Source organism: Momordica charantia, assembly GCF_013281855.1.
Source record: "Momordica charantia cultivar OHB3-1 chromosome 1 unlocalized genomic scaffold, Mcharantia_2.0 BLBB01000001.1, whole genome shotgun sequence".
In the NCBI taxonomy this organism is placed as follows: domain Eukaryota; kingdom Viridiplantae; phylum Streptophyta; class Magnoliopsida; order Cucurbitales; family Cucurbitaceae; genus Momordica; species Momordica charantia.
Genome location: NW_028275157.1, coordinates 22,542,375 through 22,566,223, shown reverse-complemented (window position 1 = coordinate 22,566,223; position 23,849 = coordinate 22,542,375). Strand labels below are relative to the sequence as shown.

Genomic DNA, 23,849 nt, shown 5'->3' with positions numbered 1-23,849 from the left:
AGGTAAAGTTATGTCTTGTTTGGTTGAGTTAGAAGAGAGTGGCAAAATATAGAATCAGAATGTTTGCATAATTCCCATCTCTCTCCTTGTTCCTCTCATTTCCAATTATTTTATGCATTAATTTCCCATCGCTATAAAATAATTTAAACCCACCTCCAAAATTACAAAAAACTTAAGGAGATTTATTTATTGTTTTATAATTTTTTGAAAATTGAAAATTGCAGTACAAGTACAAGATTGTATGGATGGCGACAATGAGTTTTGGGCATTGAGAATCACGTGGGTGTGAGGGCGCGTGGGGGTAAAAGGTTTCCAGTAAAGGATAAAAGCAGAGACTGAGAGAGGACCAATTGGGCATTGAGTTGTAACCCGTTTTGTCCGGGTTATGGAGCTACCTATATCCCACCCCCTACTCTACTACTCCACCTATTTTTTAATTTTTTTTTATTTAAATAAAAATAATTAAATTAGAGATTAAAAAAAAACGGGGGTCTGGCCTGGGTAGCCCTGTATTTTGGGTTTATTGCAATTGATGGCTGTGATGGGGACCTGCCACTGTTTCTCATATTACTGTTGACACATTTGTCCACACTTTCTCCCATTTTACAGTTTTGCCCCTTTTTTCCTTTTGGGGAAAAAAGATTCCCACATGATAATGAACGTGAAATTTGCTAATTATAATGTCTACAACTACGAGGCCTTTTATTCATCTCACCTTTCCCATTTCTTCTTCATTTTACTTCCCATCTCTTTTTTCAATGTACAATATATTTATTTATGTGGTTCATGATTTATATAATTGGTGTTTTATTTAGACAAATCATATGTAATAAGAGATTTGACATTTGATTTCAAATTTTTGCAATAAATGTTCTTTGGAAATGGGGGGGAGGAAGACAACTTTCAAGCCAACTTTCAAGCCAACTTTCATATTGCATGAGAGTGAGAGAGAGAGAGAGAGAGAGAGGGGTGGTTAAGTGAACAAGTTTCTATTGAAGATATGGTATGGATCATACTAATGACATTTTCTTATCACTTTCTGTTTGTTTCTCTTGACTTTTTCCAAAATGTGAACCTACAACATACACATATATGTGTGTACATTAGTTAAGGAAACCCAACTAGCAATTAATAATGATACTTGGTTTTAACCGGTTGGAAAATCTAATTAACCTTATTCCTCCAAAAAAAAAAAAAAAAAAACCTATTTGGTGTATGCAAAAGAGCCAAAGAATCTTAATTAAGTTTGTAACTAACAAACACTAATATTGTCTCAACCACTAATTAATTATATTGTCCCCTAATTGGATAGAAATGATGACTCTATTTGTATATAGTCCATTGCTTTTTGTCAAAGGAAATCATAACACATGACTTAATTACCTACAAACTTTGAAAATTTTAATTTTGTGTGATTAACTGGTTATTTTGAAATAGAAACAATCACATGTAATAGAGATATTAGATAATAATTCCGTTTTTCACTTTTACACAAAATTGCTAACTAATTACCATTATTTTCAAATTTTCGAGTTAGTATTTTTATGGCTTTTACACCAACTAAATACAAATTATAGTATCCCTCGAAAAAAGTTATGTTATTAATTTGTATGACATAATAAATAGTGGCATAAATGTAGACGAAAAATCATGCTAAAAGAATTGAACTTGATGCTAACCCACCCGGCAATGTATCATATTATGCAAGTTTATCATCAATAAATTCTAACATTTAAGAAAAGTGGTATAATTATAAATATGAAAAAGGGAGTGCAGATTCAAATCTAGTGCCTTTTGATCGAAAATGTGTGTGTTGACTGTTGAACTAGATCTAGAGTTGATTGAAACTGGTTGAGTATTAAATTGAAATTATACCAAACAAACAAAAACATTTGGGATTATTTACTTATTTTGAAATCTTAGGAAGATTTTTCAGAAGAGAGAAGATGACCAAGAAAATCAATAGTTTTAAAAGAGAGAGGAAGAAACATTAGCAGAAGTTGGTGAATAAGCAGACAAGTTTAAGATGGAACATAGAAAAGCAGGGGAGCACAGAATGTACTATATGATGACATTAATTAGGGAAAGAAAAGAAAGAAAATTGAAGTTGATTAGCAATGATTAAGAAATTGTAATTTGGATATTGTAATTTGTAGAAGAGAGATTTTGGGAGGTAGAAAGGGACAGGATAGACATCCCACCGGAAATACGGGCGAGCCGTACAGAAAATCGCTGTTTATTCAGTTTGTGATATTATAATGGTGGAATTGGAATTGGAATTGGAATTGGAATTTAACTAACGAATGCACTACAGACACTCCTTCTCTCTCTCTTCGTCTTTCTGCCATACATCACACCCAGCAGTCGCAGTATTGCAGCCGCTGCAGTACTGCTCCAGTTCAGTCTCTGCACACACACACACAAAGAGAGAAATTTCCATTTCCCTTCTTTCTTGCTTTTGGTTTTTAATTAAAAACATCAAATCTTGATTTGATTTCCCCAAAAGCCATTTGCTCTCTCTCTAATCCACCCACCACCAGCCACAGCCAGAGCCACAGCCACAGCCCGAAAAATAAAGCAAAAATGCGAAATTTGGGTGAGAGAGAAAAAGGGTCGTGAGAGAGAGAGGTCTCTGTTGTTTTTTCTGAGCGAGACCCTCTTTTAGCATTAGCGGAGGTGCGCCCTTTTCTAAAAATGCAGGCATGAGCTCCTCCTCCTCCTACCCAGCACTCTTTCTTCTTCTTCTTCTTCTTCCTCAAACCCCTTTTCTTTTCAGGCTTCTATTTAAGCGCCTCTTCCTTATACTTGTTCTACTTTTTTGTTACTGCCACGCCGCTTCCGCTTCTTCTGATTTCTTCTAGGGCTCCGATTCAAATGGGTGCTCTCATCGATCTCAATACCACTGAAGAAGACGAAGCCCCCTCTTCTGCTGCCTCTTCCGCTTCCTCCTCCTCGGCTTCTGCTTTCACCTCCTCGCCTTCCCCCTCTGTCGCCTCCTCAATTTGCTTGGAGCTATGGCACGCCTGTGCGGGCCCACTTACTTCTCTGCCCAAGAAAGGGAGCTTGGTTCTGTATTTGCCGCAGGGTCACTTGGAGATGCTGGAATTTCCACCCACGGCCTGTGATCTCCCTCCCCACATCCTCTGTCGCGTCATTGATGTTCAGCTCCATGTAAGAACATTTTCCTTGCTTGTTCCTCTTCTGGGTGTGACTTCTTTTTGTGCATTGTGGTGATCTGTTCATGTCACTTTCCTGATTCCGTTTGATTTTGCAATTAGAATCAGTTAGTATGTGGGATTTTATTCTCTCCAAGTTGAATGGTCTTTTTTTTTTTTTGTTAATCACTTACCGTATGAGAAATGTGCTTCTGAAGCAGGCCGAGGCAGGGAGTGACGAGGTTTATGCTCAGGTTTCATTGTTTCCTGAAAACGAGGTGAGTTTCTTTTTCTCAATTTTTATGTGTTGTTTGCATTCCGAGAAAATACTGTGCACAAAATAAAACAGAAAGCTTTAAGGGGTTGATTTTGATGTCATTGAGGGTGTTTTCTGGTCAAAAAGATGTTATTTGAAGTTCCCTTAACAAGACTATAGTACTTGTACTCGGTTAAAGTCTTTCTTCAGTCGTCACTCGTCAGCAGCGATGAATATATCTTTTAAGTCTTATCTCTTATAAGTTAGGCAGTAATTTTTGTTGTCTAAGGTGCAACTATTTTTCTTCTTCCTGCCCTTCCTGCACTTACTGCTCTTCTCTGAACAAGATGAGAGGATTCTGTTTCTGAATGCTGTTCTTGTTTTTGCAGCAAATAGAGAACAGGATGCAGGAAGAGATGAACAATGACAGTGAGGAGGAGGATGTTGAAGGAGGTGAAAAGACTACAACACCCCACATGTTCTGCAAGACCCTTACTGCTTCAGACACTAGTACTCATGGAGGCTTCTCCGTTCCCAGACGAGCAGCAGAGGATTGCTTCCCGCCATTGGTAATTACTAAGCTTAAGCCTTTGTGTCTCTTATTTTATTTCATTCGCTAATGAATATTTTAAACTTTGTGTCTCTGTTGATTCTAATGTATTCGATATTTATCAATCTTGGAACTCACTGTTCCTTTCTGCAGGATTATAATCAACAGAGGCCTTCACAAGAGCTTGTTGCAACGGATCTCCTTGGGCAAAAATGGAAGTTCAGGCACATATATCGCGGTATGACCTGGGAATCTCTGATATTTGGTGCTTTACTTTACCAGGCAAATGCTTTATAACGGCTGTTTGTTTTCCCTATTTCGTGCTTCTTTCTGAGTTCCCTTTCTGGTTTGAGAAGGGCAACCTAGAAGGCATTTGCTAACCACTGGATGGAGTGCATTTGTGAACAAGAAGAGGCTTGTTTCTGGCGATGCAGTGCTGTTTCTCAGGTATTTAGGACTTGGGAGTGAGTAAATTTGAAATCGAGAGAAGCACATGATTTCTTGTGTATGATTAACGTATGATTCCATTGATAGGGGTAACGATGGGGAATTACGTTTGGGAATTCGAAGAGCTGCGCAGCTTAAAAGTGGCTCTGCCTTTCCAAATATTTGCAGTCAGCATGTCAGCTCTAGTAGTATCATGGAAGTGGTTAATGCTATATCTACTAAAAGTTCCTTTAGCGTATACTACAATCCCAGGTACCTTATTCTTGAACCATTTAATTTTTATTAAAAGGATCATGCACTCTTGGTTCTAACTGATGTAGATATTATAGAAATACAGAAGTTCCTTTCTTTTTATCTAACATCCTATTCTAATGGCTTTTGTTTCTTTGATGTTTTATGCAGGGCTAGCTCTTCACAGTTTGTCTTGCCTCTTCACAAGTTCTTGAAGAGCATTAATCATCCTTTCTCTGTTGGAATGAGGTTTAGGCTGAGTTTTGAAACCGAAGATGCTGCAGATCGAAGGTGTGCTATTTATGTTTTGCTGTTTTGTCGATAAAATATGGTGTTGGAATCTTCACTAATATTTCTTCCACAGATACACTGGACTGATATCTGGAGTTGGTGATGTGGATCCTATCAGGTGGCCAGGATCAAGGTGGAGGTCCCTAGTGGTATGAATATTCGCACGCCTACCTTTTACATGCAAGAATTCAAGTTTTAGTATATTATATTTTTCTTTTGGAGCTTTTTAAAATTAAAATGCTTGTTCTCACCCTGCAAACATTTTGTAAAGAGTGCCGGTCTGCTTTTGCTTGATATATCATCTCCCCAGTGAAATATATGCTCTTTTCAACTGTTCGTATTGTTAGAGACAAAAGCGTTCATGTTCTACCAAAATCAAGTTATCCCATTAGAATAGGTAATTTATTGTACATGAATTGAAAAGAGAACTAGATGTTTGAATTAAGAGGATAATTGTAGGTTCAATTAGGCAAATCTTGTGTGTGATCTTGTGGCATCATAAGGATTTTACCGGCTTCAGATGCTTGACAGACACTGCTTTTATCTCTACAGACCCAGGAATCATTTCACTATTAATATGAATATTTAGCCTATCTTGTTCTCATAATGTTTATTTGACAGTTAGTTAAGTTCTTATAAAAGTGGTATTCTTGCTTTTCTCACTATAGTGTTCCATAGCCTCTCTATATGGTCAAATCTGATTGCTTTTCAGGTGAGGTGGGACGATGTTGAAAGTAACAGGCATGGCCGGGTTTCCCCATGGGAGATCGAGCCCTCTGGTTCTGCCTCCACACCTAGCAACTTGGTTCCACCTGGCCTGAAAAGGACCAGGATTGGGCTATCTTCTACAAAACTAGAGTTTCCAGTTCCAAGTGAGTCATTCATTTGACAGAAATTTTAGCTTAACCACTTATTTCTCAGCTATCATTCATTCTTCTTTGTGTTATTTCTAGCAGATGGGATTGGAACATCAGACTTTGGGGAATCTTTAAGGTTCCAGAAGGTCTTGCAAGGTCAAGAAATTTTGGGTTACAATACTCCTCCCATTGATGGCGACAACATCACTCGTCATCCACCTGAAAAGAGGAGATTGTTTCCTGGTTTGCATGGTTCTGGGATAGCCATGATGAGAAATGGTCCAAGAAACCCATTTATCAACTCCGAAACTTCCTCCCGGGGTATCGTGTTTGATGAATCCTTCCAATTCCATAAGGTCTTGCAAGGTCAAGAAATATTTCCAAGTCCGTTTTATGGTAGAGCCATGGCCACCAATGAAGTTAAGGCAAGTGGTGGTTGCGGTGCTATCGAAGGCATTCGATTGTCTAGGTCTAAAGATGGATGGCCGCCAATGGCAATGCAATGTGAAAATTTCCTAGGACGCTCTTCCATTCCTTCTGTACAAGTCTCATCACCATCTTCTGTGTTCATGTTCCAGCAGTCAATGGTTCCCGTTCAAAGCTTTAATACACATAACCGTGGCGATTTCGCAGAGCAGAGGATTACAAACAAAAGTACATCCCTTTCTGGGACAGCATTTACGACCGACCATAGCTCGAACACTGAAGTCCCACAGGGGATGCATCCCACTTCATTGGGCGAGCAAAACCAGCTCGGCCTATCACATCTGTCCACAACAGCATCAGTGTTTTCAGGCTGTAAGGATCTGTCTTCAACATGTAAAGCTGGGTGCAGATTGTTTGGTTTTTCATTGACAGAGGAAAAGAATGCTGGGAATGCAGACAAGGCTTCTCCAGCAACATCTGCAGTAAATGCAGGAACAACCACTGTTCTATCCAATATTGGGGTGCAATGTCCTCGGAAGTCTCCTCTGATGAGCAAGGTGGTTGGAAGCAACTGTACCAAAGTAAGTAACTTACCTGCTCGTGCCGTAGAGGCGATATATTTTACGTAAATATGTTTGAAGATAGAATCTTCCAAGATCGCTACTTGAATCGACGTTATATTAGCTAACACTAAGATGGTCCCCTCTGCAATCAAGGCTGTCTAATTTATAGTTTTTCCAAAGAAAGAAAAGTGGGATAGAAAAAGAAAGCATTCATCGCTGAAAAAGCTTGTCACAGCCTGATAAATCTGATCTGCATTGTGATGCAGGGGGCTTTCCAGTACCATTTTGCAAATTACAGTACCTACTACTGAATGGGTCTTTACTTATTTTTGGGGGGGCAGCAAAGAACATTTTGGGGAAGCAGAAGAAGAATGGCTGCCTAGTTTTGTTGTTTTGAATGAAAAAGGAAAAAAAAAAGGCTTGTGCAGGTGTTAAAAACCTTTGAAATTCTTGTGTTTTCGGGATATCCATTTGGTTTGAGCTATCAAACGAAAGAACACTTGGTGTTTGTGTTGCTTGTGTTGATATCCAATTGTTGTTGTTGCTGATTTTGTATCTCAGATTATTATTTTGATTTATGTGTAACAACTTTGTTAGTTTGGAGAAATTATGATTGAAAAGTGGTGTGGCCATATGATTTTCACCCCATAATTGTGGGATGCATTGCCTGATATAAAAATTGGAAATCAGAAGAAATAAGAATCATATGTTTTAAAAATATTAAAAGAGTGATGATTAGGATTGATTTCATGGGGGGTGAGAAATATTTTATACTTTGGGATTCTTTTAATTATTTGTCTCAATTCTAAATTAGTCTTGTTAATTCTTTCCGGATTCTCTTCGCATTTCTTTTTTCTTTAATAATTATAAAATATTCTAATCACTAAACTATATTAAAAAAATTATGAAGAGTTATGAGTATTCTTACGTGTTATTTCTAACCTATCAGTAAACTATATTAAGCTTTTCTATTTCTACTCCAAACAAAACAATCAGTTTCTTTACATAAAATTTATGTCATAAATCAAACAAAAAGAAGACGTAAAATTGAATAAGATTTTAAGGGAGAAATAAATGAAGAAAGGGATATTTCGAATAAATGTGGGCCGTTTGATTGGCTGGATTTCCTTTGACTGTAGCTTTCCAGTTGCGTTTCGTCGACCATAACTGGACTCCCTCCCGTTCACGTCGGACTCATTTTGCCTCCTCAAACACTGAATTCTCCTTTCCGTTCACATTATCATTATTCTTTCCTCCATTATTTAGATTTTAGACCATATTAGTTCTTAATAATCTTGAAGCGATTCATGGCACCATAGTACGAAGCTTCTCTTTTCTTTCTCTGCATTAAAAACCCACTCCCCTCTTCTTCTTTTTCTCCTCCTCCTCCTCCTCCTTCCTTAGCTTTCTCAGAAAGGAAATGGCCGAACAGGCGGCGACGGCGAATGTAACGACTCTCGAAAGGACCCCGACATGGGCAGTCGCAACCGTCTGTTTTCTCTTGATTCTCATATCCATTTGCACCGAATATTTGCTCCACTTCCTCGTCCGACGGGTATGTCAAAATTCATGATCCATCCCCTGTTTTTGCCCGTAAATTCTTACAACATAGTGGAACGAAATCCCCTGATATTTGGTCTAATTTGATTTGGGGCAGTTTTTCGGCAAGAATAGAAGGAAATCCCTCAGGCCGGCTCTCCACAACATCAAATCTGGTCAGAAATTACAAAACCCCAACCTCTGTATCTCTCTGTTTCTATGCTGATTCTGTGTCGTCTCTGTTTTTTTTTTTTTTTTCCGTCTTCTTCCGATGAAATTTGTGCGTAGAACTGATGATTTTGGGATTCGTGTCGCTGTTACTGTCGGTGAGCGAGAGCCCAGTTACTAAGATTTGCATATCGAAAAGTCTGAATGAAAGGCTTCTGCCGTGCAAGACGATGAACAATTCAGAGAGTATCGTGGAGGAATCCAAGTGTGGTGCTGAGGTACAGAGATTTATGACATGGAAATGGTTTAATTTGTTCGAGAATTGAGAAAAATTGGTTTGGATTTAGGGGAAAGTTTCGTTGGTGTCTAGCGATGGTGTGGGACAGGTGAAATACTTGATCATTTGTCTAGCTTTCCTACACATCTTCTCCAGTCTCCTCACATTCAGTCTTGGAATGGCTAAGGTAACATTATCATTTCCTTTTTGGATAACTTTGTAATTTAATTTATGTTTTAAGTAATATTTTGGTTCATGCAATTAGATTTAGTATAAAAACCAAATAACAAGTAAAATGATTATCTTTTAAAAGGTATTGCATAAGTAAAGTAAAAAATTCAATGGATTAAATACTATCAAATGGCTGAAACCTTCTCATGAAAATACTTCATCCTAACTACAAAATCCAGCAAATAAAATAGGCCCCAAATTTAAGAAAAAATTATATGTATAGAAAAAAGGATAGTGATGGAATTTAAGAAGACGTGGAAAAAATAGCGTTGGTGATTAGATTAGAATGTTAAGCGTAGAGAATCTGAGACAATTTTGTTTGGGGTATGGGAAGACTTTTGAGATGTGAAATTAAGACTTTACCACGTCACCCTATTAATCTTCTGCTAATTTAAATCATGTACTACTCATTTTTTCTTTGAAATACCGTAAATATAAAGTGGATATTTGAATATTCGACATACAATAAAAAATTATAATGTTGTTGGTGTTGCAGATGAGGAGATGGCAGTCTTGGGAAGCAAAAACCAAAACGTTAGAGTATCAGTTTACAACCGGTAAATAATTCAGATTTAAATCTTATTTTATCATCTTTATCAAATTTTATCTACTTTCTTGTCGTTTTGAAATATTTATTTTTATCCATGTATTTTAAATGGTAAAGCTTAATCAAAAAGTGTCGTTTTTACTTCTTTGTACGTTTTTCAATATCGCTTTTCTCAATTATAATTTCAACCCAAAATTATATTTAATAACTTAAAGATTTAGATACTATTTTAGTTATTATATTTTTTAGCTTTCATTTATTTTAGTCTACCTTCAAAACGTCTATTTTGGTCCAATACTTTTGACTTTTGTTCATTTTTTCCTTTACTTTCTAAACGTTTTGTTTTGGTCTATAAACTTCTAGAAAGTGACTATTTTAGTTTCTTCATTCTTATTTTTATCTCATTTATTTCTATATAATTTTTAGCACGATATTTTACTCGCTAAATTTATTGAAGTATAGCTCTAACTTTGTATTAATAGGTTTTCAATGTATATAAATTTTGTGTTAAGATTTTGTAAACATGGACCAAAACAATAACTTTTTAAAAATACATAGACTAATATAAAATTGTTGAAAGTATAAAAACTAAAATAAATAAAAATTGAAAATACAAAAAGCCCAGTGTCAGAAAAATAGTGACCAAAAATATATGAATTAAAATAGTATCTAAATCTAACTTGAAATAATTTTGGTTGCCTATAGAATTTAGGAAAATACTTAGAAACATCTATCTTGTCCAGACTGCTCTTGAATTTTTTACTAGAAACAAACGCAAAAATAGATTATAGTTTCAATAGATAATGAGCTATGAGGAATAAATCTCACGTATTTTCCTAGAATTTATGATAAAAGTAGACAAAAAGTTTGAAAATAGATGGATGAAAGTTGATTTATTTATGTAAAAGACTAAAATAGATTTTAAATGAATAATTAATGGTAGGCCAATTAATTCCACCGATGAAATTTTTGGGGGAAATTTTCATAGCTTGGATGGACCCCATTGGCATTGACTTTTGTTTTTATTTTCTGTTGTACAATAATGAATGAACTACAACTACAAGTAGATCCCAGAAGATTTCAGTTCGCTCGTCAAACATCGTTTGGGAAGAGGCATTTGAAATTCTGGAGCGACCACCACTTTCTCCGGTGGCCGGTAACTTCTTCTTTTAAACGAATTAATTATTCTTTCAAGATAAAAAAAAAAAAAATTTATTAATTTTTTACATTTGTAATATTTTATCAATTCAGACATAAAGTTCGTTGTTTGGGATGTAGGCTTGTTTTCTTAGACAATTTTACGAATCCGTCTCCGCAGCCGATTACTTCACTCTCAGACATGGTTTCATCGTGGTAATTCCCTCTCTTGTCTTTTTCCATAATCTTACTTTTCAATAAATTATATGCTTAATTTTGATGTGAATTAATCTTAAATCAAAATTATATATTATCTCTAATCTACAAAAAATTGACCACAGAGTTTATGAAATTGCAAACTATTGTTTACAGGCCCATATTGCAGAGGGAAGCAGCTTTGACTTCCAAAAGTACGTCAGAAGAGCTCTAGATCAAGATTTCAGTGTGGTTGTGGGAATCAGGTCATTTTTCATTCACCCCACCACTTAATTTAATCATGTTTAAATTAAAAGGAAAAAGAAAAACTTATTTTTAACTTAAATCGAACCCCCCCCCCCCCCCCCCCCCCCCCCCCCTTTCGTGAATTCTTGAAATACTAACTTTTGGGAGTTGGAACTTGTTGGTGCAGTTGGTGGGTTTGGATATTCTCTGTTCTCTTCATATTCTTCAATGCACATGGTAACCTCAAAATCCCCCTTTTACTTTTGGAACAAAAATTTAAGATTTGGTGAACTCATTGTGCGACGTCCATTCAATTTTGATGCAGTATTTCACAGCTACCTATGGCTTCCCTTTATCCCATTAATAGTAAGAAAACATCAAACATTTTTACATCTTTTTTATAAGGTTTGATTTGGAGTGATGCATGAGTTAATGTTGTTTTGCAGATGCTTTTGTCGGTCGGGACAAAGCTACAAGGGATTATGACAGAGATGTTCATAGACAGCCACGAGAAGTCCAATGTGGTCCGAGGAACTTTGCTTGTTAGGCCCAGTGACCATTACTTCTGGTTGGGCCGACCCAAGTTGCTTCTCTATTTCATACACTTCATTTTCTTCCAGGCAATTTTTTCCATCACCCAAATCAATGAAACTTACATTCTAATTAATTAGTCATCAAACCCACATTCTAGATGGTCAAATGTTCTTTTTGCAGAATTCTTTCCAGTTGGCATTCTTTTCGTGGACGTGGGTAAGTTATTTGTTGTTATTATAGCTTAAAAGCAAATTAATTAGTGGTGTTGCTAGTTAATTAGTGCGTCAAATTTAATTTACAGATGAAATTTGGGCTGAGATCGTGTTTCCAAAGAGATATTGCAGATTTGGTAATAGGAGTTGTGGTGGGTGTGATTGTGCAGCTCCTCTGTGGCTATGTCACTTTGCCTCTCTATGCTTTGGTCGCTCAGGCAAGTAACCCAATTCCCATGTCTATTTAATCACGCAAATTTTAAAAGTGTGGTTGAGTTTGTTAACTTGTTGTTTCTGTTCTTTTGTTTTTGTTGAAGAAAAATGTGTTTCATGGTTTCAACCTCAAAAAATTCAAGTGTTTTTATTTATATTTTGGAATAAATTGAAAATGAGAACAAGAAAAAAAAATTGGTTTTGATTGTTTCCAAAATTTATATGCAATTGTGAGAATGTTCCAAAAAAAGATAAACAAGAAACAAAGTTATTTCTAAAATATTTATATTTCTTAAGAAAATTAGAAACGACAACGTTACCAAACGAGCCATTCATTTCTTGTTTCTTCTTCTAATTTTTTTAGAACTAAAAACAAAAATATGTTCGATAAGAATTTCTATTTCTTTCTTGGATAAAGATAGAAACAAAAATATATTTGATAACTATTTTATGTTTATTGTTTCTAATTTTAGTACAAAAGTAGGGGTAGGATTCGAACTCATACGTTTTCATCATCGATAATTTATATCTTAACTCGGGTTAGCTTATTTTTATTTGTTGTTAAATAAAATATTTTAATAAATATAATATAAAAAGATATACTATATAATTTATTAAAGAAAAAGTTTATAATATAAATTTCTCTCATATAAAAATATAAATTATTAGCTTTAAATTAAAAAAAAAAAACTTCAAATTTTTTAGTAAAAAAAAAAATTTAATTTGAAAAATAGAATTTTATTGTTTAACAAAATATAATAGCTTTAAATTAGAAAATATAAAATATAAAAGGATAAAAAAAATTAAGACTTTTGCGTACAATGGGGAATCAATTCATGTACTTGGTGGAAGATAATAGATCTAATGTAGGCACATGCACCACAAGATTAATACAATTTGATATCAGATATATTATTTAACCTAAACACAAAAATAAAGAAACATAAATGGAAAAGGCAAAACTATTTTTCATAATTTTTAAAAATTGGTATTTCTTTAAACGTTTTTTAGAATTTAAAAACGAGAAATTAGATTGTTAATAAATATTTCTCTAAAAATGAGAAAGATGAAATAGAAAGGTCGTCAAATAAATCCAAAATAATTAGAAATCAAGACGTAGATTAATCATATAAATAGATGATCTTACCCTTGACTCTGGTTGAAATTAGTAAGTTAATTTGAGAGATTAATTTTTACCTCATTTTTTAATGGTAAAAATTGTTGATTCTCGAGGGGGGGTTTAATTCTACAGATGGGGAGTTCGATGAGGAAGGCGGTGTTCACGGAGGCGGTGATGGAAGGTCTGAGAAAATGGAGAGGCAGAGCGAAGAAACGGATATCTCGAAGAAGTCGAAACTGCCGCCACGGCGGCGACTACAACTCGCCGCGGCGGACTTTGGTGGATGCGGGCGTTGACTCGCCGCCTTCTTTCAGACTGGAGACAGCGCCGCCGCCGTCTGTGGATTCTGGTGGCGCCCAAAATGATAATGCTTGGTCTTCGTCTTCGGCTGCTGTTTCTATAAAAGGCAAAGGCAAACGACCACTTGAATTTGAAATTGAAGAAGAACCCAATGACCATAATAATCACAAGGTCAGCTCATTCGATGGCTTTGATTGGGCTGCCAAAATTCACCCTAATTTTTCAATTCATGCAATGTGACCATGATATAAAATAAAATATTATATTCTATGGAATGAATATAATATAAAATATTACTTATTTTCTTACCAATGTACATTGTACGCTTCACGACGAATAAAATTTGGTCACTTGTATTCTCTATATGCTTGTACTTTCTATTGTGATTTTTTAGTCAATTACATTTACACCCTTCTATTTATTTGGTTTTTTAGTTTTCAAATTTGGTCACTAACTTGTAAGGACACAAATTTGATTAGCCATTCTTATTTAATATTAATTTGTAAACTTTTTTTAAATTAATCATTTAAATTTTATTAATGATTTCGATTACAGACTACATAATCTCAAAAAAAAATAAAATTACAAACTACATTTTGTTCACTCAAACTAATTATTGTAACAATTTGTATCAGTTATTAAAAAGATGTAACTTGTTCTTGTCCGTTGTAGCAATAATTTTCTTATGAGATACCAATATTTTTTTTATCGTACTACTCATTAAATCTTCTTAAGTTTATGTCAAATGTGATAAAACATAAAATAGAAATTATATAAGGATCTACTGACATCAAATTTTACTCTCTCCAAAGAAAAAAAAAACATCAAATTTTACTTTATAAAAATAATAGTATTGTAACAAGATGATTGATTTAAATACTAATTTTTTTTAATTTTAATTGGAAGAAGATTATTTTAAAAGTTGTTGTGGGTTCCAGCTGGCAAAGAAACATTTATATTAAATATTTAAATTAAAATCAATGAATTTACTTTTTTTTTTACGTAGGACGTGGATAATTAAACCTTCTACTTTGTAAGACAATCTGTGTCTTATCCTCAAAACAATATTTAAATTAGTAGAAAAAAGTTTTTTTTTTTTTTTAACAAAGTAAAAAAAAGTTCATAGTTGTTTATACATGCGAGCCATAATTTCATTATACTCATTTTTCTATTTAGACAATTAGATGTACAAAATTTTATCATTGAAATAAAATAAGTGGATAATTTAGCACTATAAATAAATCCCAATATTTAACAATGAATATCAATTAATTAATCCCAACGATCATGAGTTCAAACTATAACCTTGTAGAAAAATATCTTTAAGTATATTGTTTTTATTTTTATTTCTTTTGAATAAATATCTCAAGTAGATTTAGTTGGCCAACGAGAGAAGGTTCCATTGGATTGCTAATCTATCTTTCGATCGGTACGTTGCGTGGACTTTACCCAAATTTTTATTACATTTTATTTTGTCGAAAGAGAAATTTAATTACTGTTAATGTACGAAATAAAATATTGTTGAATAGAGATCGGTAAAATATGCAGGAGCAGGACTGTTTCTAATTAGTCGTGTCAGGTGTAAAAGAATTTAAAATATATTTAAAAAGTTGAAAGAAAAAAAAAAGAGTATTTTAATGAAACACGATGAGACAACCCAACCTAGGCAATGACGTGTCGGTTTTGCGAAAAAAAAAAAAGAAAGAAAATTGTGTGGAATTTGTTTGACGTCTTTTTCGGACCAACTCAGTGGACAAAACGGCCCATACTCCCACTCGGATCCGCGTAATACTCACCTCCTCTCCTGCCTTCTTTAGTGGATTATCAAAGTAAACCCAATTTTAGAATCTTTACGCACCATCTTCCATTTTAAAATTTTTCCAATTAATCTTATTAAAAAGTCAAACATATATTACCTTTTAACTATAATTTTTTGGGTACAAACATGTGGGAGTGGGGATTGAATTCACAACCTCTTGGTTAGAATGTATGTCAATTATCGTTGAGCTATGCTCACTTTGACCATTTTAACTATAGGTTAAATTACAAGTTTCATCTCTAAACTTTTATAACAATTTTAAAATTTGTTGGTAAATTTTTAAACTTTTAATTTTTTGTCTAGGTTATTGAACTGTGTTTCAAATATGAAGTCTTATAAGCCTTAGACAATTGTAATATTTAGATATTTGACACCTAAAGTATCTTGTACACATTTCGACAATTGATTGAGTGAATAAGTCAACTTCAAAGTGGGTTTGTTGTGCAAAGAGTGTGTTACAAGTTTGGTAGCTTTTTTAACTTTTAACTTTGTGTTTAATAGATCTATGATTTACAGAGAAACTTTTTAAAGTTCAATAAACTTACTAAATACCCAAAAAAAAAAAAAGTAATTTAAAGACTTACTAACGTTTTTAACGACCAATAATCTATTACACAAGATTTAAAGTTTAAGACCTATTAGACATATTTTAAAATTTTAGGAACTATTAGACATATCTTAAATTGTTATATGACCAAATTTGTTATTTAACATATGACTAATAGAATTGTTTTCAAGTTAGTATAGACTAAATAATGAGATTTTATTTATTGATTAAGAAAATGTATTAAAGTCAATTTAAACCTAGATTAATATTTGAGTTTAAACCTCGAATCTAAAAGTTATCTGTCAAATGAATAAAATATCTATTAAAAATTATGATTCGTGACATTCACTCATTCTAAAAATGTTGTTGTCTTAATTAATGGAAGAAGATTGTATTTGAGTTTGACTCCATAGTGCTTGTTAAATAGAGAATTAGAGAGAAAAAAAGAAAAAAAGGTAGTGGTGTTTGTGATAATGTTAAAAATGGGAGGAAATTGGAATGGCAGTTAAAGCAACAAAAGTTGACTCGCGTGCAGTCATTATTATGAATAAAACGAAATTACCTTTGCCTAGTCTAACAAAAAATTTCGACGATAAAGAAAATAAAAATGGAATTTTTATGGATACTGTTACCTGTGACTGTGAATGATGTCCCTACACTAAAATTATTTATTGTTCAAAAAACAAGAATGATGTCATCGATGATGTAAGCAATTCTTTGAATTATAGACGTGTTAAATTTGCTATTTTATGAATACGGAGATATGTACAAACGAACACGTACCACAACCACAACTTGTTTTCCAAATTCATTTTAATTTTATTTATGTTCTTCAAAAAAAAAAAAAAAAAACAACAACCGACCATTTTAAAAATTTTGTTTTTTTGTGCTTCAAATTTTTACTTGAGCACCTACTTAAACTATCTCCATTTTCTAGTTTGGTAAACATAGGTCTCACCAGCTGTTTTGATATATTGTTTGCTTTATTTATATCAAAATTTTATTGATTGCCCTTAATATATCTAATGTACCGATTAATTATTATTGTCACATTGTGCAAAGATATTTAAAAAGGAAGAGACTTGAAGACAAAACAAAAAGGACATTCTCAAATTTTGTGAATAGATAAAGACCTTCTAATTACACAGGAAATACACATGGAGATGTTGAAAAATTGGCATTCCCTAGCCGAAAGCAAAAAAATAATAAAAATGTATACATCACAAAAGAACATAAATATTCTTAACTTAGACCTAAAAACAATTATCCCTTTAATCACAAAAGAACATTCTACGACGTGGCGATTTCGCAACTACCCCTCATTTGTCACCCCATATCTCAGCAAACCAAACCAAAAACTAAGACCCCACCTTAATCCATCCCTTAATTTCCATAATTACGAATAATTCAAAACCACGTCACTATCACTTGTCCCTTTCCATCCGATAAGCTTAGATTTCATTTAATATTTTTTAAATACCAAAATATACGTCAACTTGATTCAGACTCTTTCTAATTCTTAAATCTAGAGATCGGAAGAATTAAATAGTAAGTAGCGTGAAATGTCCCCATCGAAAATGTAGATAAAAATAATTTAATGGGTTGCTTTGTTTAATAATCATCATTAGCACCTAATTAACACCTAATACAAGGCGCGCGGAAGAAACTAATATCGTCACCGTTGCTACGTAGCTCATTGGAATCTGTCTGACCAAGCAAGGCTGTGACGCAATTAATCGTCACCTACAGTTTCTATTACGTACAACATTGCGTTACCCGTGTTGACGCTTAACTTTTCCACAGCCCAATCGCTAATTGCCCACGTTATAAATAAATCCCAAATTCCGCCCCAAATCCCCAAATTCGCTAATTGACCCCATTTCTCTCTGCAAACATACCCAATTGGTCTGTTTCTTTACCAATTTTGCGTTATGCACCAAGCGATTCCGTACAGGACGTGGATTCCGGCCGCCGCCTCCTGCCGGTCCTCCGATCCCACGGCGGAGGCCGTCGATGGCGCCGGCAGCAGCGCTGGGGCGGCGAGTGTTCACAAAATGGTGTCCAAAAACGCCGTCGTCGTCCTGGCAAGGAGTGGGTGTTGTATGAGCCATGTTTTGAAACTGCTCCTGTTGGGCCACGGCGCGAACCCGGCTTTCTTCGCCGTCGATGAGGAAGACGAGGCCGATATCGCCGGTGAGATTGCGAAATCCGCCGGTGCGGGGGATGGAAACGACGGGAGGGTGCAGTTTCCGGTGGTGTTTGTCGGAGGGAAGGTGTTTGGTGGGTTGGAAAGAGTGATGGCAGCTCATATCTCTGGCGAATTGGTGCCGGCGTTAAAAGATGCCGGTGCTTTGTGGCTTTGATCGCGAGAAAAGAAAATTCAATTTTCAATTAACGGAATCTAGTATGTTATATATGAAATTATATTGTTGATTTTTAAATCCTCTATTGCATTTAATTTCTGAATTCTGATTCGAGATATCTCCGATGGGATGGAGAGTTTAATTTTTGTATAGTTCACACGAATTGATTTTCGCTAAATTTTCGTTGAAATTTTAGGCCTCGTGTCGGATTAGGTAGGCGGATCTTCAAAGATCGTGTAAATTAATTTGTATTCTTTTCTTGCTCAGAATTATTATGATGCCAATAAATTATTTTAGTACTCCCCAAAATTGTAAACGAAAGTCATGTTTGTGTTTAAATATAATTTAAAATTTAAATTATTAATATTGGTATGCTATATATATATATATATATATATATCATTGTTGGTTAGCTTTTCTTAGTACAACGTGAGGTGGGACATCATATTCACAATCTCTTAATTGAAAATATATACCAATTATCGTTGACTTATACTCGCTTTGACTATCATTATTGGTTGATCGATGAATTGGACCATGATTTTTATACTTTTAAAATGTCAATGTAATGTATATAGTTTAGAGTTGTCTCTTGTCCTTGTGAAGTTGAACATTCGTATTGTGAAGTTGAATATTCATATTTTATCTGTGTCGTGCTAAAAATAAATTAATTTAAATTATGGTTTATCAAATTTTACCATCTATTTTGGTCGTTTGACATTTTGCATATATTATAGAGTTAATGCTTTTCTTTTATTTGACTAAATCTACGAGCTACTTGTTCTAAAAAGTTTGAAATTTTAAAATAAACAATGTTATTCTAATTCTTTTTTAGAGATACGGCATATATAAACTGTCTTCTTCAATTTTTTGTTTGTAGGTATTTCATGCAATAGGTAGTTGAAATGACAGGTAAATTATAATATCAAGTTTTAACTTAAATATTTTTTGAAACATTAAAATAGCATATTTAAATAATAATAATAAAAATTTAAAAAATAGGATAAAAATGTAAAAACATATGGTTTAAATATTATTTAATACATGTATTTTCGATTTTTTTTAGTGTAGTATATTTTTAAATGTATATTTTAATTAATGTACTTGTCTTAAAAAAAATAATTCTTATACTCTTAAAAGAGTAATTAGGTTGATCATTCACTTTTATTTTTATCTAATTAATTTCAATAATAATTTTAGGGTGATAATTTAATAACTAAATTTTGTGACTATAAATTTCTATATAAAGAGTTTCTAATGCGTCTAAAATGTATGTAAATTTTGTAAATAGAAATTGAATTTGTTACGATAACAAAAATTAAGAATAAAAAAATCAAAATAAATTTCCAAAAAATATATAGATTAAAATAAATCAAACTAAAATATATAGATAAAAATAATATTTAAATTTAAATTTTTAAAAAGCAGGGTAAAATGTACGTTAATTATTATGCAGTGACGGTAATTTATTAAATTTTCCTTTGCAAATAATAATAATAACAAATCAATAAATTTCGATTTTTGCAATGACACGTGGAACCACGTGCTCGACACTGTACGTGAGAAAGTCAGTCAAGCTGCCCTGATATATAAATATATATATATATTTTAATTTTTTAGTATTCTGCCCTGTAAAATAATTGTGCTTTTTTATTTTGTAATTAATTAATTTTTTTTAAGAATGCCTAATCAAACTCAAACTGCCTAAATGAATAAATCATCAGACTAATATATATTATATATGTGATTTCCTCGTACAAAGTCTTACTCCAAAGAATTTTTCATTATTGTCAAAAGCGAGCATAGTTCAGTGATAATTGACATGTACCTCCAACCATAAAATTGTGAGTTCAAATTCTCTCTTCAATGTATTGTAATAAAAAAAAATTCATTATTTATCTAAAAAAAAAGGTTTTTCCATCATAAAATGAAACCCATTTATCCATATTTTCTTTAAGCCTTAAGGTGACTTTATATTTAATAAAAAATAATTAATAAACCGAATCATTCTACCATACTCAGTAACCACCACTTAAGGTCAATATGAATACAAATTATATTGTATTTGTAAATAAAATAATATAAGAGTAGTTATTACTACTACTACTACTAATAATAATAATATACCAAAAGTTTTTTTTTTGACGGACATAAAATACAAAAAGTTCAATAAGATGAAAATTGGATTGATGTAAAATTTCCAATTTAATAGCAAAGAGAAATTAGTGCTTGCACCGTAGTGGGTGAATTCCCTATTTGTTAACTACTTTGTATTTTGTTTTATATTTTTTAAATCCTAACTTATAAATATTTATTTTTCTTTTCGGGAAGGCTACAAATATTTATTTTACTGGTGTACTTCTTTGGTTTACTACTAAATCTATTTTTTAAAAGCCTTTTATTATTTGAGAATTGTTTTATGAAGGTTGAGTAAAAGATACAGGTAGCATATGTCTGCTTCTTGTACTGTACTATGTTCAATTTTCACTAGACTTTATGTATTTAATCTTATTTACATTTTTTTTTGTTTTAATAAAATCCTTATTTACATTCTTATCGACAATCTGAAGATTCAGAATTTTAAAGTTTCTTATTTGTTGCCGTCCAAGTCGAAAGAATTGATAAAATAAAAGCATAGCTAAATTGCATATAAGATGAACCATGTGCACATAAAGCTGCACCACAAAAACATCATAACTAATTACGCATACAAAAACGGTGTTCTGCTACCACAAATCTGCTTGGACGGCCAGAAATTGCGGCTGATGGGACACCTCTTTTCATTAAAAAAAAAAAAACCATTTAGTTAGAAATGTCAATTTGTGACGATTGAGTTATTCTATTCTCGTAATTGCGAAAATTTATTTCTTAAATTTTAAGCAAGTAATAATTTAATTTTTTAGTTTAAACTTTAAAACTATTTAGTTCCTATTACGTAAAATATTGTTAAAATTTAATGAGATTCATATGTGTTTATAAACCGTAAATATTAAGTTGTTACATAATAAAAATCTATCCTTAATTTTGAAAGAAACATTATTAAAATTTAGAGACTAAATTATTATCTAATTAAAAGTATAAGACTAAAGTTTAAGGACCAGATTATTTCCTCGAATATTAGGCCAAAAGTATTTCTTTTTAGCTTTTTGTTTTCTTTTATTTACTTTTTTATTCGTCATTTCCCTTTATTACTTTTTTAGTACAATATGTGAGGGTCGGAAGTCGAACTCTCAACCACATGGTTGAATGCATATGTCTTTAACTAGTCTAGTTGGCCATCAATTTCCCTTTATGTTTAACCTTCCTTTGCTCCATTCACAACTTTTAGTCCAAGTTTTATTTCATGTAGTTTTGTTTTAAAATTTAAAATCTATTTAGTAATTTTTAAATAATAAGATTAACCAATAATTTATTCCTCTACTTTTTCCCTTTTTTTTTTCAATCTACAAAAAGATTGAAGATCGCTATCGGTAGCAGAGAAACAAGTCAAATTTTTTTTGTCTATTTTTCTCTCTGCCATGTGAGAGTTTTCTCCGTTCTTTGGGTTGATTCCATCCATAAATTTGGAATTTTTTGGGTATTTTCTGCAACCATTTCGTTTCCAAGTGTTGCAGGTGACGATGGACGGTGAAGTTTTGATAGAATATTGGAAGAAGTTTTGATGATGGACGCTAATTCTAGAGGAAGCTTCTCTTGGAGATATTGATAGTTGAATAGCAATCCCAACGGTTAACAGACAAGAATCAAGTCTGGTTGGAAAAGAATCAATTGAATGATCACAAAGAAAGTTTGGAAAATTTATTATCTCAAGATTCTTGTCAATTTCTAATTTCCATGGGACTTCATGGTTGAAGATATGATTTCTCAATTTTTGACTGAAAATCAATATTCAATTGTAGCCTTTTGTGGCCTTTTTTCCCTCGTTCTCTCTCTTTAACAACTTCCAGTTTGAATAATAAAAAAAAAAAATCTACAGAAACATTCTTCAAAATTGTAGTCTGATATTAAAATTTGGTTCCTATTTCAATTTATTATATTTCACATATTTGGTCCCAGTCTTTTTAAAATTAAAAACAAAGGAAAATTTTCAATATGTTTTTTTAAAAAATTTCACTTTTTTCAAAAGCATGACCTTTTCAATTATGTTTTTATAATATGTTTGATTTAGATCATACTTTGAATTTTAATAATAATTTCAAAATTATATAAAAAAACTGAAAGTAGAAATAGTTATCAAATAATAGTTTGTTCTTTCTTCTTCTAGTCAGTTTAGTAGATAAAACATAAAAGATAAAGTTGAGGATTGGCATTATTTTTCAATTCATCTTCTTAACTAGAAGCTCAATTTTGAATGAATAGCCCTGGGCCGAATATTGGGGTTTGTAGTTGTGGGATTTTTTTTTTTCAATAATGCTTCAACTTATTCCAAATATATATCAACCTCGAACTATTTCAAAAAATAATGTTTTGGAAATTGTAGGTCATCTCATAAGAGACGACCTATGTCACCTCACGCTTCCCTAGTTGCATGGCACCTCGTTGGTGCCGTTGTGTTTTTGTTTAATTTTGGTATGTCGTCTCTTTAAAAAACGACATATGCAAAAGATAATGGACTTCAAGTCTCAATTATATCACTTTTTCTTTTCATTTTTATATTAAAATCTATCTTCTCTTCTAAAATAAAATAAAATAAGATTCTAAAAATACACAACAATAATTACTATTAAAAAACATATTATAAAAAAATGTAATTAATTATTTTTACTTTTAAATTATAATTACTACGTTAATATAATTTATTTCAATTTACTTAATTCGTAAAATAAAATCTCTCTTTTTTTAAACAATATATTTTTAATCGTAATTTCTTTTTAAAGTTAGTAGTTGTTTTGGTAATATATTTGAATAGTAAATATTTTAATTTTTTTTATAGGATTAGTAGTAATTTTATTATAGAAAATAAAATTTCAATAAGTAAAATTTATTTAAATTTGTTTAAAAGATAAATAATTGCAATATAATTTGTTTTATTTATTTATTTAGTACGAGTAGGTGTTAATTATTGTTGAGATATGCCATATAGGCAACAATAAATTATATATTTTTAATAGTAAATTGTTTTTTTGGAATTAGTAGTTATTTTATTTTAGAAGAGAAGATAAAATTTAATATAAAATTATATTCAATAAAAGTGAAAAAAAAGTGATATAATCGAGACTTGAACCCAAAACATCTAGATTAAAAAATAAGGAAACAACTACCGTAACAGATTATTAAATCCATTATTATTTGCATATGTCGTTTCTTGAAGAGACGCCATGCCAGAATCAAAAATAAAAAAAACACATGGTGCCAGCGAGGCACCATGCAACTAAGGAAGTATGGGGTGACATAGGTCGTCTCTTCTTTCTAAAGTATTATTTTTGGAAATAATTGGGGAGTTATATATATTTGGAATACGTTTGGAAGGAAGCATTATCAAAAAAAAAACCTCTAATCGTACACTATAAATGCTCCAATTTTCTCTCTCCTGATTGAAGGCCAAGGCCCATCAGCAAACCTTTTTTTAGTACTGTTAACTTATGGGCCAAGGCTAAGGCCCATCAGCATACCTTGGGCTATTAA

General features: G+C 32.5%; 3 protein-coding genes across 9 annotated transcripts; all 3 read left to right on the top strand.

Moving 5' to 3' along the window:
* Nucleotides 1-2,287: 2,287 nt before the first annotated feature.
* Nucleotides 2,288-7,324, top strand: ETT (Transcriptional factor B3 family protein / auxin-responsive factor AUX/IAA-like protein). 7 transcript variants are annotated; one of them, XM_088119625.1, is made up of 11 exons: nucleotides 2,288-2,700; nucleotides 2,862-3,171; nucleotides 3,374-3,433; nucleotides 3,801-3,980; nucleotides 4,115-4,199; nucleotides 4,318-4,408; nucleotides 4,496-4,660; nucleotides 4,811-4,930; nucleotides 5,004-5,079; nucleotides 5,643-5,802; nucleotides 5,884-7,324. In XM_088119625.1, the coding sequence occupies exons 2-11, from the start codon at nucleotides 2,875-2,877 to the stop codon at nucleotides 6,840-6,842; spliced, it is 2,193 nt and encodes a 730-aa protein (XP_087975751.1). In that variant the 5' UTR covers nucleotides 2,288-2,700; nucleotides 2,862-2,874; the 3' UTR covers nucleotides 6,843-7,324. The 7 variants fall into 7 exon arrangements, with proteins under 7 accessions (XP_087975751.1, XP_087975764.1, XP_087975758.1 ...); XM_088119638.1 differs by having other exon boundaries at nucleotides 2,288-3,171; nucleotides 5,884-6,794; nucleotides 7,043-7,324; XM_022286496.2 differs by having other exon boundaries at nucleotides 2,289-3,171; nucleotides 5,887-6,794; nucleotides 7,043-7,324.
* Nucleotides 7,325-7,972: 648 nt separating this feature from the next.
* Nucleotides 7,973-13,858, top strand: LOC111012277 (MLO-like protein 12). Its single transcript, XM_022286363.2, has 14 exons — nucleotides 7,973-8,331; nucleotides 8,434-8,491; nucleotides 8,604-8,761; nucleotides 8,831-8,947; nucleotides 9,488-9,548; nucleotides 10,606-10,694; nucleotides 10,817-10,891; nucleotides 11,048-11,136; nucleotides 11,304-11,353; nucleotides 11,442-11,482; nucleotides 11,563-11,736; nucleotides 11,831-11,866; nucleotides 11,952-12,080; nucleotides 13,328-13,858. The coding sequence occupies exons 1-14, from the start codon at nucleotides 8,197-8,199 to the stop codon at nucleotides 13,733-13,735; spliced, it is 1,620 nt and encodes a 539-aa protein (XP_022142055.1). The 5' UTR covers nucleotides 7,973-8,196; the 3' UTR covers nucleotides 13,736-13,858.
* Nucleotides 13,859-17,707: 3,849 nt separating this feature from the next.
* GRX480 (Thioredoxin superfamily protein) lies at nucleotides 17,708-18,533 on the top strand. The gene has a single exon (XM_022286570.2). It carries the CDS (start codon nucleotides 17,793-17,795, stop codon nucleotides 18,222-18,224), a length of 432 nt encoding a protein of 143 aa, XP_022142262.1. The 5' UTR covers nucleotides 17,708-17,792; the 3' UTR covers nucleotides 18,225-18,533.
* Nucleotides 18,534-23,849: the final 5,316 nt, after the last annotated feature.